Source organism: Dreissena polymorpha, chromosome 2 (genome assembly GCF_020536995.1).
Source record: "Dreissena polymorpha isolate Duluth1 chromosome 2, UMN_Dpol_1.0, whole genome shotgun sequence".
NCBI lineage: Eukaryota > Metazoa > Mollusca > Bivalvia > Myida > Dreissenidae > Dreissena > Dreissena polymorpha.
Window position 1 is genome coordinate 42,389,990 of NC_068356.1, and position 17,355 is coordinate 42,407,344.

The 17,355-nt window shown below is 34.3% G+C and overlaps 1 protein-coding gene across 1 annotated transcript; it reads right to left on the minus strand.

The window, feature by feature from the left end:
* Positions 1 to 11,227: 11,227 nt before the first annotated feature.
* LOC127869685 (uncharacterized) lies at positions 11,228 to 16,305 on the minus strand. The gene is made up of 5 exons (XM_052412343.1): positions 16,167 to 16,305; positions 14,116 to 14,268; positions 13,459 to 13,630; positions 12,719 to 13,300; positions 11,228 to 12,418 (listed from the first exon to the last, which is right to left on the minus strand). Exons 1-4 carry the CDS (start codon positions 16,303 to 16,305, stop codon positions 13,180 to 13,182), a joined length of 585 nt encoding a protein of 194 aa, XP_052268303.1. The 3' UTR covers positions 11,228 to 12,418; positions 12,719 to 13,179.
* Between the last annotated feature and the right edge of the window lie 1,050 nt (positions 16,306 to 17,355).

The window sequence follows — 17,355 nt, forward strand, 5'->3', positions numbered from 1 at the left end:
CTCTGAAATGACTGTAACTTTATATTTTCCCCTTATTTAATTTAATTCCTAAACGGATTTGCTGTTCTACAAATCTTAGTTGAATCATGAAATCAACGAACGTTTTGATCAAACATCTAGTTGTTGTTTATTTTTGATATTTTGTTTCCTAGCAATTTAATAAAAATAAATTTACCATTACATAAAATGTAGATTTTTTTTCCTACAAAAAAATTGCAGACAATCACTTTATTATGTAGAATTTCTTATTTCGATCAAAATCCTGTTAATAACCACAGTTATTTTCTTACTTGACTTTAAGTATATTCAGTGATAAACATCATCAAATATCATTTATATATATTTATGTTACTTTAAAATATTACCTATGATGATGTTAATCACTAAATATTAACTTATTTTTCGAGTTATTGGATTTTGTACGCTGTAAATGTTACGCTTTTCATCATCTGATTAACGCACAAGAATACGTTACTTTTTTAATACGACCGCTGGATATCACAGATTACCAATAATGGTGTTATGCAGTAGGAAGGAGCCGTTGTGTCGAGGCCATTGGCGTCTGGAATGGCTGTAACCAGGCAAAAATGCGTCGGTGCGCCTGTATATGTGCGCAATAAAGAAACTGACCATTAAATTCAAACAGTGCTTTTTATATGGTTACCACAAATACAGTTTAAAGTGAGTTGTCTTTAATTAACAACAATTTTCATACTATCATGTACTGACTTCTTTAAATTTCAACCAAAACACTGTCGACGTCTCAGGATGCATTTTAGGTATAGATACTTTGAATTATGCGTGATCAAAACCATTTTACGAAGTTGTAGTGCACGAGTTTAAATATAAAAAAACACACACAAACACAAGTGTTCCTTCTTCCGCATAAGCTATGTTATCAATGAACGGTTCTTGGCCGGTGTTACTACCGGTATATATGCAACGCGATGTATATTCTGTCTTATGTGTATTATTAACAGTCTAGCCGCCAGCTACCATGTCCGCAAATTTGATCATGATACCTTTCGTGATTTTATAGCGGACAAAGTAGCCCCTGGTCACTCTGTGTGGCCGCGTAGAGTGGTCTGGAACCACACTGGCCGCATTTTGCGCATGACCATTTTTTGCATGACGCGGCTTTTACGCACTTTCGACTCAGTCATGGCCTTATGTCTATCTGAAAATATATACCAATATTTCAAAGTCCATTTTTTTTTCAAACATAACAAACTTGCTTGAGTTAAATATTAGTGTTGTTCAATGTCCATTTCTCGTAGCTACAGTTAGATATCTCGGTCACTCCGATGTTGTCCCTTTGGGTAAGTCTTTTGTGCATTCGATTTTCAACAGCATTGTGTGATGACCAAGTTTAAAACCGAAACTTACGTATGGAAAGCCTTCACTGTCTTAAAATACCAAAACGTGTGATATAAGTCAATCTGACTGTGCATGAATGCCTGTAACCATTATATATATGCATAATTACACTATATAAATACATAATTTGGATATATACAGATAAAGCTTTAAAGGGGACTTTTCACAGATTTTGGCATGCTTTGAAGTTTGTCATTAAATGCTTTACATTGATAAATGTAAACATTAAATTTTAAAGCTCCAGTAAAAAATCAAAATAAAATTTAAAAATGGAAAAAAAGTATCACGCAGCAGGGCTCGAACCAGTTACCCCCGGAATCCAGAAGTCAAAACGCATTAGCCAACTGAGCTATCCTGCCAAGCATGCATAAGATGCGTATTTTATACGTTATATAAGCAATCTTTGTAGTTTAACAAATATAAACGACAACAACAACACTCTCCAAATTATTCAATCGTTTCGCGTTGCAACGCTTTATAATTTTTAGGTTTTTAAATCGCCAAAAGATGCATATAATGGCTATATAAGACAATGGCAAATGTTCAGTAATACTGTTTCCTCACAAATATCATAACTAAACCAAAAATTTGCGAATCTGAAACAACTTTTTTCAATTTTGTCAATTTACCAAACCGTGAAACGATCCTTTTTAAAACATAAAGATATGATTTTCTTATAAAGAGATAACATGTAAAAATATACATATACGAATGTATTATACACTGACAATCTTACATTATGTAAAGACATTAATCCTTTATATTAAGGCAAAAGGTCTTTTTATGAACATAAATCGTTATGTAATAAATATAAAGGATCCTTATATGTACATAAAACAATGAGAGATACAGATAAAAGTGTATGATATATATATGTATTATATCTCGATACAAAGATGTATTGGTATGAAGATATATGTATTTTAATATTTCTATGAAGTTTAGCTTAGCATTTTTTAACTTATTCATTAAATGCTTTATATTGATAAATGTAAACATTGGATCGTAAAAGCTGCAGTAAAAAAAATCAAGAATAAAATTAAAAAAAGGAAAAGAGCATTGCCCGGAGCAAGTTTCGAACTAGAGACCCCTGGAGTCCTGCCAGAGTCCTGAAGTAAAAACGCTCTAGCCTACTGAGCTATTTCGCCGAATACACACCATTGACGTATTTTATACGTTATATGAGCAATCTTCGTAGTTGCACAAAATTTAACGACAAAAACAGAACTCTCCAAATTATTCAATCGTTTCGCGTTGCAACGCTTTATAATTTTTAGGTTTTAAAATCGTTAAAAGATGCATATAATGGCTATATTAGAGCATGGTAAATGTTCAGTATTACTGTTTCCTCACAAATATCATAACTAAAACGAAAATTTGCGAATCTGAAACAACTTTTTTCAATTTTGTCAATTTACCAAAGCGTGAAAAGATCCCTTTAATATACGAAGATATTCGTAATTTATGTATTGGTCACTCATCATTTTATAAAGTACTTTCATCTTTATAATAATACTGAAGAGTGAAATTTACAAGTCAAATATTTGTGCACGCACCGGAAAATTAACGTTACTATCAATCTGACCAAGTTACATTGAAATCCATTTGTTGGTTTATGAGAACAAGTGCTGACAAGGAAATTCTATATTTGACAATGTGACCTTGACTTTGACTCAAATAACAATTCCTGACAAAATGCACAACTAGGCTTTCGTACTGATCACTCCTATCAAGTTTCATTGAAATGCATTCAGAGGTGTATGAGAAGAAGTGCTGACAAGGTTCCAGGAACATTCATCCAGACGTCCAGACAGATCTCTGGGCAGCACAAAAACAGTATGTCCCCCCCCACCCATATGAGGGAGACATAATTTGTGCAACTTTATGTTTTTGTGTTCGTGCAAGTTATTTACACGACACGAAACCACTGCAATTTTTGAACATTTACACACACAAACACACGGACAGGTTAAACACTATATTCCCGGCCCTGTAGCCATTTCATGGTGGGGGCATAAAAAAACTTTGCTAAATCAATTAATTTAATATTGTTAACGTATTTTTTTATGTATATGCATATTAAGACGATATGTGTTTGTATAATTACGATTTAGGTTTATATAAAGGTCTTTTGCCTTTATATAAACAAGTTATGCCTATATATAATGAAAAAATATTCGTTATCATTATTACATAACGATTTATGTTCATATAAAGCTCTTGTGCCTTCATATAAAGAAGTTATGCCTTTATACAATGGAAAATAATTTGTGTATAATAATTCATATCTGTATATGTTTACATTTTATGTATATATACGAAAATTATATATTTATATATTAATGCTTTATCTGTATATATGCAAATTATGTATGTATATATTGTTATTATGCATATATATAATGGTTACAGGCATTAATGCACAGTCAGATTGACGTAATTTCACATATTTTGGTATGATAAGACAGTAAAGGCGTTCCATACTTACGACCCTCCCATTATGGGTTATTACCAGTTTGAAACAACCAATGTGTATATTACATTATTTATCCATTTGTGCCCAGTATAACCGAGTTTGGATCAATATTTAAACATGCAGAAAGCATGAGCATTTTTCACTTAAGTGCTTTTTGGCATCTACAATTTCACCATTAATGGAGTATCCGCCTTGATTATCTAGATAAGTAGAATCTTAATAAGATAACTGATATCTGGTGTTTTCGGCGTCCTGATCTTGATTTTAAAAAATACATGATGTTTATAATTTTAAATATGTTCTTTCAAGACGTGCATACTAACTGTACACAGCCAACGTGTTGCTAGTGTTTCAGTTTCTTTATTGGAGGCCTTGTACCTCATAAACGTCGACACAGATCGCCATTTACTAACTTAAATATCATTTTGTTTAAACCGGCTCAAAGCGGTAAACAGGTTAATCAGTTTCTGCCATTTCACGTCAAACAAAACCTTACATACTACTGTATTGTCTAATTATTGAAATTCCGCATCGACCGAATAATGATTCTTTTGAAATAATCCCGCATGCCACTGTGGTCTTAAGGGCTCAATTTTTTCAATTTCTCTTGGAAATCTTCTCATAGGTTATCTGTTTGAGTGAAGCAAAGACGTGTTTCTCGTCAGATCGTAGTAACACCCCCGCATATTGGTTCTATTTCGTATTTTGTTTATTTACATTGCCGCGCCTGTAGTTTTGAACGTCTTCAAGGAAATGCAGCACTGCTAAGGCGCCCAAGTTCGAGTGCTGATAAAAACAGTGAATTAATAACGTGCATTCAAAAACTACTGCAAAAAGCTTTCTGCATTTGTTGTACCAGTATTGCTAGTGTCTTTATTTCGTATAGAATGTGGGTATTTGTCCAGAATGTAGTTTATAGTGTATAATATATGCATGTACACACTCGAGATAAAACTCAACTATGCGATGTAACCGAAAATTGTTATGAATATAAGACATGTTTCAAACTGAGTCAGACGGTGAAAGATTCGCCCTAGACGATCGAAGTTTGAAGATAACTCTGAGATTTTCGGAATGTTTCTCAACTCAGATAGGCGTGACCTTAATAAACGTCATCCACATCTGACAGTTGGTACAAGCAGGACCAATGTATTGTGTATGAATTATTTATTATAGGAATTATTTTATTATTTAATCAATGCAATCGGATAATACAAGAACCAACACAAACTTAGATATGTTTGTACATAAAGCATTTAGTCAATGAAACCTATATAAATATAATTATGATGATTTGTGTATAATTCATTACTCAAACTTGACGTCTCGCTCTCTTACAGATATGTCTTGTTTAACCCATTTATGCCTAGTGGGCTCTCCTATCCTTCAACCCATTTATGCCTAGTGGGCTCTCCCATCCTATTTATGCCTAGTGGGCTCTCCCATCCTATTTATGCCTAGTGGGCTCTCCCATCCTTCTAAATTTGATCAATTTATTTCCAAAATTAGGGATGTTTAGTATATTTATTTCAATATTTAGAATATTTCTTACAGAAATTCCTTTAAGCAAACAGCGCAGACACTGATGAGACGCGCAGACACTGATGAGACGCCGCATTATGCGGCGTCTCAGCTGGGTCTACGCTGTTTGCCAATGCCTTTTTTCTAGACGCTAGGCATAAATGGGTTTAATTTGGGTTAATTTTATCGTTATAACAATGTTACATAGATTCTTAATGCTGTTATCAAATTGTCCTTGACCTCTTCATATATTAATACTTTATTTAACAACAACAATTCAATACTTATTACATTTCATGCCTTTATGTATGTTACTATGTTTTGAAACTGTACACTTATTGGATAGAAGGCAACTACGCAAAAGATGCGGCAATGGAGACTTAGGAAGATTAAGATGAAGACTGGTTCAGGAGTTCCTATCAAATGAGCCTCGTTCTGGGAAGAATGCATGTGGTTAAAGTGTCAATTTACGCCTACAATCGATTTTCATCTAGAACAGACTTCTTTTAACCGAAACATTCCCTAAAAACGGAAAGTATCGTAGCCTGTGTGGAATATTGACGCACATGCGTTAAGACCGGTTTTCCCACAAATCGGTTCACATATTGAAAACTGTCCCTCGTAAATGTAACTTGATAAGATAAAACAGGATTGAAACCTGTCCCACGTAAATGAGACTTGATAAGATAAAACAGGATTAAAAACTGCCCCACGTAAATGAGACTTGAAAAGATAAAACAGGATTGAAAACTGTCCGACGTAAATTTAACTAGATAAGATAAAACAGGATTAACAAGAGCTGTGTTCGTGAAACACAATGCCCCCTACTGCGCCACTTTGAAGCTATATATTTTACCTTTTGCCTTGAAGGATGACTTTGACCTTTCACCACTTAAAATGTGCAGCTCCATGAGATACGCATGCATGCCAAATATGGAGTTGCTATCTTCAATATTGCAAAATTTGACCCTTGACCTTGAAGGATGACCTTGACCATTCACCACTCAAAATGTGCAGCTCCATGAGATACGCATGCACGCCAAATATCGAGTTTCCATCTTTAATATTGCAAAATTTGACCTTTGACCTTGACCTTGAAGGATGACCTTGACCTTTCACCACTCAAAATGTGCAGCTCCATGTGATACGCATGCATGCCAAATATCGAGTTGATATCTTCAATATTGCAAAATTTGACATTTGACCTTGAAGGATAACCTTGACCTTTTACCACTCAAAATGTGCAGTTCCATGAGATACGCATGCATACCAAATATGGAGTTGCTATCTTCAATATTGCAAAATTTGACCTTTGACCTTGACCTTGAAGGATGTCATTGACCTTTCACCACTCAAAATGTGCAGCTCCATGAGATACGCATGCACGCCAAATATCGAGTTGTAATCTTTAATATTGCAAAATTTGACCTTGACCTTGACCTTGAAGGATGACCTTGACGTTTCACCACTCAAAATGTGCAGCTCCATGTGATACGCATGCATGTCAAATATCGAGTTGATATCTTGAATATTGCAAAATTTGACCATTGACCTTGAAGGATGACCTTGACCTTTTACCACTCAAAATGTGCAGCTCCATGAGATACGCATGCATGCCAAATATGGAGTTGCTATCTTCAATATTGCAAAATTTGACCTTTGACCTTGACCTTGAAGGATGACCTTGACCTTTCCCCACTCAAAATGTGCAGCTCCATAAGATACACATGCATGCCAAATATCAAGTTGCTATCTATAATATTGAAAAAGTGATGGCCAATGTTAAAGTTTTCGGACGGACGGACAGACGCCATATATTTGACATTTGACCTTGAAGGATGACCTTGGCCTTCACCTTTCACTACTCATAATGTGCAGCTCCATGAGATACACATGCATGCAAAATATCAAGTTGCTATCTTCAATATTGAAAAAGTTATGGCCAATGTTAAAGTTTTCGGAAGGACGGACATACGCCATATATTTTACATTTGACCTTGATGGATGACCTTGACCTTTACCTTTGCCACTCAAAATGTGCAGCTCCATGAGATGCACATGTATGCCAAATATCAAGTTGCTATGTTCAATATTGAAAAAGTTATGACCATTAAAGTTTTCGGACGGACGGACGGACACACTGACACACTGACTGACTGACGGACAGTTCAACTGCTATATGCCACCCTACCGGGGGCATAAAAACTTTCCCACGTAAATGAGACTTGATAAGATAAAACATGATTAAAAACTGTCCCACGTAAATGAGACTTGATAAGATAAAACAGGATTGAAAACTGTTCGACGTAAATGAGACTTGATAAGATAAAATAGGATTGAAAACTGTCCCACGTAAATGAGACTTGATAAGATAAAACAGGATTGAAAACTGTCCCACGTAAATGTAACTTAGGTAAGATTTAACAAGGAAAAAATGATTTGTTTATATTTATATTTCTTTCATAATGTTTTAGATTTTTAGGCACCTTAAATAGTCTAAGAAAAAACAGTGATCGCAGAAGAATTCAATATCTGGGCAAGAGCTTGATCACTCAATTCGGAGTTGCGAGTGGGGCCGAAAGGCCGAGGAATATAGGCCTAACCGGACTGCGGAGATTGAAGCATCATTTGATGATTTAATGCAGACAGGGGCAAACGATACACGGGGTACAGTGATACATTCTAGACGAAGTACCGATCTTGCAGCAACATCTAGAGTATTTTGGATTTCAATTACTATATGGCATTTTTAATTGATTTGTTAGGCGGTGAATGTAAACATAGTGTATGTTTGTTCGTAAATTATTCATTTTCTTCTAAGAAATGTGTTTCCATTTGTATTGATGCATCATTGCTATAATAATATCCCTGTCTGGCTTTCACCAGTACAAGACAGTTGGGATATAATATTATAGAACAGAAAATACAAATGTATTTTTAATTTAATAGTGCATATTAATAGTCTTCCACATAATTGCAAATTTGCAATAGGTTGCATCTCGTTCGTATAGAAGTCAATATTTGACAATATTTTCACTGAAGTTAAAATAATATTATATAGGATATACGACCATGCATGTGATTATAAAATAATAATACGTTCTCTTCTGTTCTATTCTGCTATGTTTTAATAAAATATCAAAACTAAGTAATTTCGATTTTCCTAAATTTGACTGTAACAATTGCATACTGTTTTCAGATTTAGCCTGTTTTAAAATAACATACTAAATGAAAAGGGGATATATTGTTTTGCTGGATGTCGGTCGGTCGGTCTGTCTGTCGGTAGACCAGTTCGTTTCCGAGCAATAACTCGTCAAAGAATTGACAGATTGGCTTGATAATTCACATAGGTCGAAGGTCAAGGTCACGGTCATAATAAGTGTGAACATCGTTTCTGATCAATAACTCGCCAACGATTTGACCGATTGGCTTTATACTTCACGTATACATTGGCCTTGAACAGTAGATCAACTCTAATGACATTGGGGTCACTAGGTCAAAAGACAAGGTCACTGGTTAAAGGTGCGGTTTATAGTCTGCTTCGATATGCATCTTCAGCCGACTTCGACATTAACCCCCCAATCACTGGGATTTAAGTCGTCCGTTTACGTATGGCGCACAAGGCAGCCACGGCAAATTGACTTATTTCCCTCACCTGTACCCATTTATACACCTGGATAGAGAGGAGCAATCGTGGGATTATTTTTTTCCTCAGAAAAATCCAGTGCCCTGGGCGGGATTCGAAACAGGGACCTTCCGATCCCTAGACCAGCATCTTACCACTAGACCACACTGTCACAATAATTGTGAAAATCGTTTCCGATCGATACCTCGTCAACAAATCGACAAAATGGCTTGATACTTCCCATGTGCATTGGCCTTGGACAGTAGATGACCCCTATCAAAATTGAAGTCACTAGGTCAAATGTAAAGGTCACTGTCACAATCATTGTGAAAATAGTTTCCGATCAATTATTCGTCAACGAATTGACCGATTGGCCTGATACTTCACATGTGTATTGGCATTTTACAGTAACTGATCCCTATTGAAATTGGGATCACTAGTTCAAAGGTCAAGGTCACTGTGACATTAACTGTTAAATTGGTTTCCGTTCGATCTGTCATCAAAGGATTGAGTGATAAGAGTCAAGTCACTGTTTGGGGGCATCGGTCTCCGACTGCAGAGCTCTTGTTATTACTGGTTTAACGCGTATACAAGTTATGATGTTTTGATCAACGATCAATTTATGTTAGACCAATTAATAGATAATCGAAATGTCAGAAAATATCATGATAACATTGAATTAGTTTAGTGCAAATTTACTTATAAAAATTTCTTTTTATTCAGACAGCTTAAATAAATATGTTATTGGTGACATGATACATTTTAACGGTCTATAATTACATTTAAGATACATCAGATTATCATGAAAACTGTATTTACAATAACAGGATCAATCGCACTGATAAACTGTGAACGTATTTCAGTATTTCCGTATTGAGTGAAGTGACAATATCATTTTGTATCCTTGAGCTGTAACAATAATGGGTATATTATATTTAACTGTAGGAGTTGCTTGGTTTTAAAGTAAAAGCAATAAAAAGCATTGCTTCTACCTGCAAGTAAAAACTATAATGCATTCAGCTCATAAATTAGAATTGATTTCGGTTGCAGTGCATATATATCAGGTATGGTAGTAAAATACTAGAGTTATACAGAAAATCACCCAGTAGTAACAGATTTTGTAAATAAAAATACCACTTCTATAAATATTCTCGAGAAATGTGTAACTAAGAACATTTGAAACATAAATATGATATATTCATTAAAAGGTATTATTTGTATGAATAGTTTGTTCGGTTAAGAAGTTAGATAATGTATGTGCCACTTCTGTTTGCTTGTATAAATATTACTTTTACAATTAAAGGGATAGCTTTAGAGACAATAGAAGAGCACCTCTCCCTGCTCCATTTTAATTCCAAATTGACATTATTGTGGACTGGGAGACACAAAAATGTTACTGGGCCTTAACTATTTACACATTTTATTTGGCCAAAGTAAAATGTGTAGATTTGCCAATAAACCATGAACTTACATGTGATTCCCGATTTCCCCTTATTCAATTACCGGGTTTATGCCAAAGTAATTAACTGTTCTGGAAATCTTAGTTAGATACTGAAATCAGCTGATTTTTTAAATCCATTATTCCGTTTAGCCTTTTCCATTATTAAATGTTAGTAATTTTGTTTACATCATGTATTCAAAAAATTTACTTTAGAATTAGATGAAATGTAGAAATTGTCCTAGAAAAAATTTCAGTAAAAAGTAACTGTGAGAGTTTTGTCTGAGAAGGAAAGATGATGGAAATTCTCCAAAATGTATCATGGTATGTTACAATTATTTATTATATACCTGTTTAATGCTTTTTACAAAATACAGGTTGTATCAATCGTTGAAATTAAAAATCCCGTATTACGCTACTCGCTGTTTCCAATTCCGTATTACCATACTAGCCGGACTACTTCGACCTATTTAATGACGTCACATTACGCGCACCGAAAACAGAACTATTTTATATTACGGGCAAAAGCCCGCGTAGCGTTCATACATACGGAAATATAGACAAAAAAATACACAAGGCCAAGGGATGCATCTGAAAATTTTTCGACACGCGACATATATGTGGCTCGTTCTGAGATTTTTGGTCAAACTGGGGTATATGGGCGAAATTGAGTTATTAACATTTTTAGAAGCCTCAATGTATAGTTAACACAGAAAAAATATAGATTTTGCCATATTCTTCTTTTTAATGTTACAAATATGACCGTAAAAATACCCATCAACACACGAAATTTGTCATTCTGTTCATTTATTTTCATGTCAATTGCATTATGGTTCAATAGATTTATAATTGCAGAGGAAAATCACTCACTCACTGTCCTTTTACAAGGACAAAACTTATAATATTAAATTAATGTAAATTTATAAGACCATTACGAAACAAATTTCGGTTACCATAGCAACCATTTGCAAAAATTTCAAAATAATTGATTTTTTTTTACAAAATCAGTTCAAAGCATTTCCTCACACCTTAAAATGCAAGAAAGTAATATACATATATCAAAGAACTGTTACTTAATACACGAATCAATTAATTGTATACATGTTCTATCTATTAATTTGTTCTATTGATCACAGACTCTAACCGAAATTGAATTACATAGAATACACTTGCTAAGATTTAATATGCGAACCATGACGTATTAAAATTGAAAATTCTTCTTTAAACTGTTCCAATAACAATTATATTTTACATGAGACATTGTTCATTAATTAAAGACTTTTAAATTAATACATGATATACACATAGTTATTTTGTTGTAACCATGGCAACAGTATACAATATGAATATCAGTTATAATTACCATCTTCTACATTAAACATAGCAATAATACTACACTCTTTAGTTATCAAATGCAATCAACAATTTCTTACTGTTACATTTATACTATATTACATACTGCATGAAAAATAGAGCCAAGGCTAAGAGACTTAACATAAATATTTACATTAAATTAATGTTTTCAGTTTATATACACAACTATTAAATTTTAAATTCAATTATATTACTTGTCTCACTGCATTATATTTCATTTCACCTGGTATTGAGTCATTGTAAGAGTTTTACAAAAACATACTAATGTTGTTGAAGTTGACAATGAGGTATGGTCAGGTTTCCATGGTTACCATACATTATATACATAAACAAGTTGTTTAAAACAGGGAAACTATTTTAAAATCATTGTTATTTCGTCGGCTTCGGTACATCTGGCCGTGGACAGGTACTGGCACATAATGAGTTACAGAGTGGCGCGATTTCGTCATGAAGGTACCACTGGCGTTCTGCAGACAAGCCAAGTGGCTCCAGTTGGGGGGGCATTCCATTCAGAACGAAAGAATCTTTCTTCAGGATCTTCACAGCCTCCTCAGCATCCGAAGCATATAGCCTCACATACACTATGCCTGGCTTGTCAGAGGTCATTCTGAATTTTAAACAAATACACAAACTTAGATTTCATGTTATAAATTTAGAAACTGGAACCTAACTATAATGCTGTTAAATTATTTTATAATTTTTTAGAAAATATGTATGTTTTATTATCTTTTTCATGTTATATAATTGCTTTTGAAATAAAAATAACAATCGAACAACACATGACTGCCTGTACTGAACTTTTTTATCTAAGCGTTTTTCTGATATCATTGTGTACAAACAGTGTATTGACTTATACCTGTAGCATGAAATGTTTTAAATATGTGGAAAAATAACAATAAATGAAAACCTGAAGTGGTGGTATGACAGCAGATTTGGTATTGGCTTGAATACTGGTTTCAAGAATTCTGTCCAGTTGTAAAACTGGACAGGATTCTCCGGATCTTGTACAAGGTGGGGAATGTTGTGCCCATTGCGGGATGATAGCCTGACTGTCTCCACAACATCTTCCAAGGTGTTGACAGTGGTGTTCCTCCAACGCACCTTTAAGTATATGAAAGCAAAATTTAATGTATTGCCTACAACAACATTTCTTAACCACAGGAGGGAAGCCCATTTTTTTAATTTTTTTTTATATATGCTATTAAATAAAAAAAATATGGGCTTCCCTCCTGTGTTCTTAACACTACTTTCCATATAATGGTGCTGCAGTATTTTCAGATATAATAATAAATATGCCAACGTATAATAAATGAAATGTGTATTGATAATTAAAGATAATTGATTCTTTATTCTTGCAAACTTAAAACATCAATTTAATTCCTTCCACAATCCAAAGTGCCAGTCTGGGCTAAATTTGGTATGACCGGCCTCCATGGTGCTGAACTCAATAGAGTCGTGCAGGCCTGTAAGAACCCGCCACATGCCGTACCTGTAAACAAAGATATAAAATAAGCAACAGTTTATTCTGTCTTTTCAAAACTAAAATTAAATCATTTATGAATTCTTAGCATAAATTTATTTTTTAAATAACCTTCTTAGCAAATTGTAGTAAATCTATTTTTAACTAATACAAATCAAAATATTTACCCTATGACCGCGTTATTCTTGTTTTGCCCCGAACAGTTGTCCATATGAAGGACCACATTCCTCTCTCCATAACCAAGATGGCTAAAGTGGTGGTGCAGCATTGAGGTCACACTATTGGCCCCTTTTCCAACGGACTGAAAGGCCTCATCAACGAGATAAAATATCTGCGTTCCTGTAAAAATCAACCCAAATGTGGCTTTTTTCACACCAAATTGGCAATGTATAAATAATAGCACATAAACATGTCTTACTGGGACATTATAAGTAATAATATATAAACCCCATTGTTGGACCCCATTGTAAATAAGCTTTCAGCTTAATGGGTTATCCATAGGTCCTTAGCATCCATGCTCATATGAACCTACTTTAGTTATAGAACTTCCATATTGTTAAAAGTATGCATACAGCAACAACGTTTTATTTGATGCTCTTAAATTGGCATTTTAAATAAACCTAGATAACTCTTTGAAATTTGTGATACATTCTTTGTCTCATGTGTTATATATTTGTATGTGCTAATAATCTTAAATCTAAATAAATATAAATAACAATTTAAATTTGTTATATATTATAGATCACAACAATTTTTTACAACAAGTTACATTTTATATACATAACAATTTTCTGAAAATTTAACCATGCATTATTTTTATTTACCTGAAGACTCACAGCACACCCCAAAGCATTGACATTTTCGAGGAGTTTTAAAGTACATCGGACCCACTGCCTGTGCCTGTTGAGGATAGAACACCTGTTGGCAGTAGTCGAAGCTGTAGTGGACCATGGCATCTGTGGCTTTTGATCTTTGTCCTGTTATGAGTATGAAGTTTAAAAAAAAAATCATTACTATTTTGGCTTTGCACACAATTGTTAATTACATTTGTTAATAAAATGTATTGTTAAACCACTGCTAACATGTCAAAAGTATTAAAATATATTGAAAGATATGTTTAATATCAAACCTAGCTAATTATATAAAAAATATACCATTAACACTAAGTGAACATGCCTTTATAATTGTATTTACAATTTTGTTTTAATTTATTCATATAACATCTTGGAAATCTATAAGTAACATTTTTGTTTATCAAAATGACATTTTAAATACAAGCAAAAACATAATTGTAATCACTTTTTTAGCATAAACTTGACTAATCACTTTTGTAAAATACCTCTTTTTTTATTTGCATCTGAAAATTGATCAAACTCAAGCTTTGTCCTCTCACATTGCTCCCTGTAATGATCTCTCTGGCATTTTACTTTCTCTAAATGTTTTTGATAATTTTCTAATTTAATTTGTTTCTCTTCTTCTGTTATGTTACCAGACTTTGTAATGTTTTCTACATGTTTTTGACATTTTAAACACAGATCAGTGGCAGGCTTCATCACCAACAAATATGGACACTGTTCTAACCATATTTTCCTAAAAGTGGAAGGCCCCACTTGTTTCTGGCCAGTTCGGTCAAGTGCACCACAATACAATTCATATATATCACTTTTGTTTTTGTCTGATGGAAGGAGGATACACTTTTCATTGGCCTGTGGTGTTCGTCCAGGTAGTGGCATTCCATTTTGGCTACTATAATTTTCAAGAAATGTTTTTACCATCTGGACATCTTGTAACTTGAGTGTGTGTTTAGGCAGTTTCTTGTTATTTCCATGTACTCTGGCTTCAAGACTGTTTACATCAATGGAGCTACCAATCGAAATAATTGTGTTTTTAGACACACCATGAGCGAAAGCAAATGTATTGCGACAAACTACTTGCCCAGCAAAGTAAAAATTCTGCCTTTGCCGTTTTCTATCCACTGCTTTTCTTTTTAATCCAACTGTTACTGGTCCACTCTGCGTATGATTGAAAATTTGGTATTTTACAATCAAATCTAGTTCCTGTTTTGATTTTTCCAAACAAGAAAGCCTGTACGAAATAAGAGTACCCCAGTTTACAACTGAGCTGCATGGTTTGTTTGAGTACAGACGGGTACAACCACAGCCATTTATTTTAAAAGATTGTTGCTTTATGCCTTCTGTATCTAAATAATTACTTTCATTCAAAGAGTTAACATTTTCGTTGCAATCATTATCAATATCAGAACAAGAGTCACAATCATCAGAACCGTCATTTTCATTATTGTCAAAGTACAGACTACAGTTCACCAACTAATTCTAACTCATCGTGAACGTCTGGGTCTTGATGGCAGGTAAGTTCAGGCGGTACAGTGCTACAACTAGCACATGATAATTGACTGTCTGCCATTTCAAAAGATTAATATTTGACCGAAAATTCTACATTTTGTGTTAATGTAAACAAACAAATGTCAAAGAAGGTCACGGAAGCCATTTTGTTCGTTTTCGTTTCCGGTTTGTTTAATTGTCAGGTTTTCCATTAATTTTTTAACATTTAAAATCAGGTCACATGAAACAGTCTCTGGATATGTACGTCGCAGGACCTTTCGGTGTAGGCGCAACGGAAGAGAGGGTGGTTTAGTCCCACTGTAGGACAGTTGACCTGAATATGTCAACTGTGTCCGCGCGAACAACACTTTCTTTAAGATTGTTCCACTCTATTAATGTCTTAGGGAAAAATGAGTTTTTGTATAGTTGGGTTTTGCACTGGATTGGTGTGAAACACTTAGAGTTTTTAACTGAATATTGTTCAACGATATTGTTTACTTTGAAGTCTTTGAAATGTTTAGGGGTAATTCTACGCTTTGATTGCCGGACTGGGGTAAGGAAGTCTTGGCTAGGCATTGCTGGCACCAGCCCCTCAACCACCTTGAAGAAGAAGATAAGTCTAATGGCCTTCCTTCTTTCCTGGAGAGGTGGGATCTTCATACTCTTCAGCATGTTTGTCACGTAGCCTGGTGTTTTGGTGTAGTAGTCGCCGGTTACGAACCTCGCCGATTGTTTTTGGATCTTTTCAATTTTATCGATGTCTTTTTGAAGGAGTGGATCCCAGACAATGGAGCTATATTCTAGAGAAGTTCTAATTTCCAGTCTCGCGTTTCAAAAACTAACACTTACCTTTATCGAAAACCAGTAAAATCCACACTGAAACGATACATATATTATCGAAATGTGTATCGATAATCGTCCAAGGTTGAAATTTTATCAATTACTGAATGGCCTACGAATGTAAAAGGGGAGTAATCCATATAAAAGAAATTGTTGATAGGTCAAACGCAACCAATTCATTTTGAATTTACATCGTTAAAACCTGGGTCAGTTGAAAGTAATGTTGTTTAAATACTTTTCACGCTAACATTGGACAAACTAGAGTAAATTGATCTGAATTTCGTCGCAAATTGCACGACGTCATTTCAAACGTCGTTTTCTCGGAATGAGGCTTGCCGAATTAGACCCAAAAGTCTCAGAACACGCCACATATTTTCGCGATGCAATTATCTCCCTTGTATACTTATCTTGTCCATGTTCTGCCTCCGATTGTTTAGTTGCGAATTTATTTGATCCGATTAATTCAATATCTTAATGTTATTATTATCCTCACAAATCATTAAATAAAACTGTTTAAAAATTTTTTTTCGCCGAATTCATGAACATCGGCGATATTTGAGCTCTCAAATGTTAAATGGGGAGCTTACCACTGCGCATACAGCGTCCGGTGAATAACGACACCGTACAGTACTGTTTACTTGTCAGAATTCGGGACGCATTTACCAATCGCTCTCAGAAAGCAGTTTTACCCGTGATCATGAGCAATAGTTGGGTAAGTTGCGGTTGTTATCCACGAGGAACACGTTTATTTGACAAATTTAACGTTATTGTGATTTAACTTATCAGCATTTTAGCTAATTTTAACTGGTTTTAACTTCGTCTGCACTCACCTTCTTCAATTCTCATTTAGTTTCATATAAAAGGTTACAAATCACTATATAA

Excerpts from the sequence above, each read along its gene's own strand:
- LOC127869685 (XM_052412343.1), bottom strand. The coding sequence starts at position 16,305 with ATGCTGAAGAGTATGAAGATCCCACCTCTCCAGGAAAGAAGGAAGGCC. Across the intron at positions 14,269-16,166 it reads CCCAGTCCGGCAATCAAAGC|GACAAAGATCAAAAGCCACA; the intron begins GTAGAATTACCC and ends TACTCATAACAG. Across the intron at positions 13,631-14,115 it reads GGTGTGCTGTGAGTCTTCAG|GAACGCAGATATTTTATCTC; the intron begins GTAAATAAAAAT and ends TGATTTTTACAG.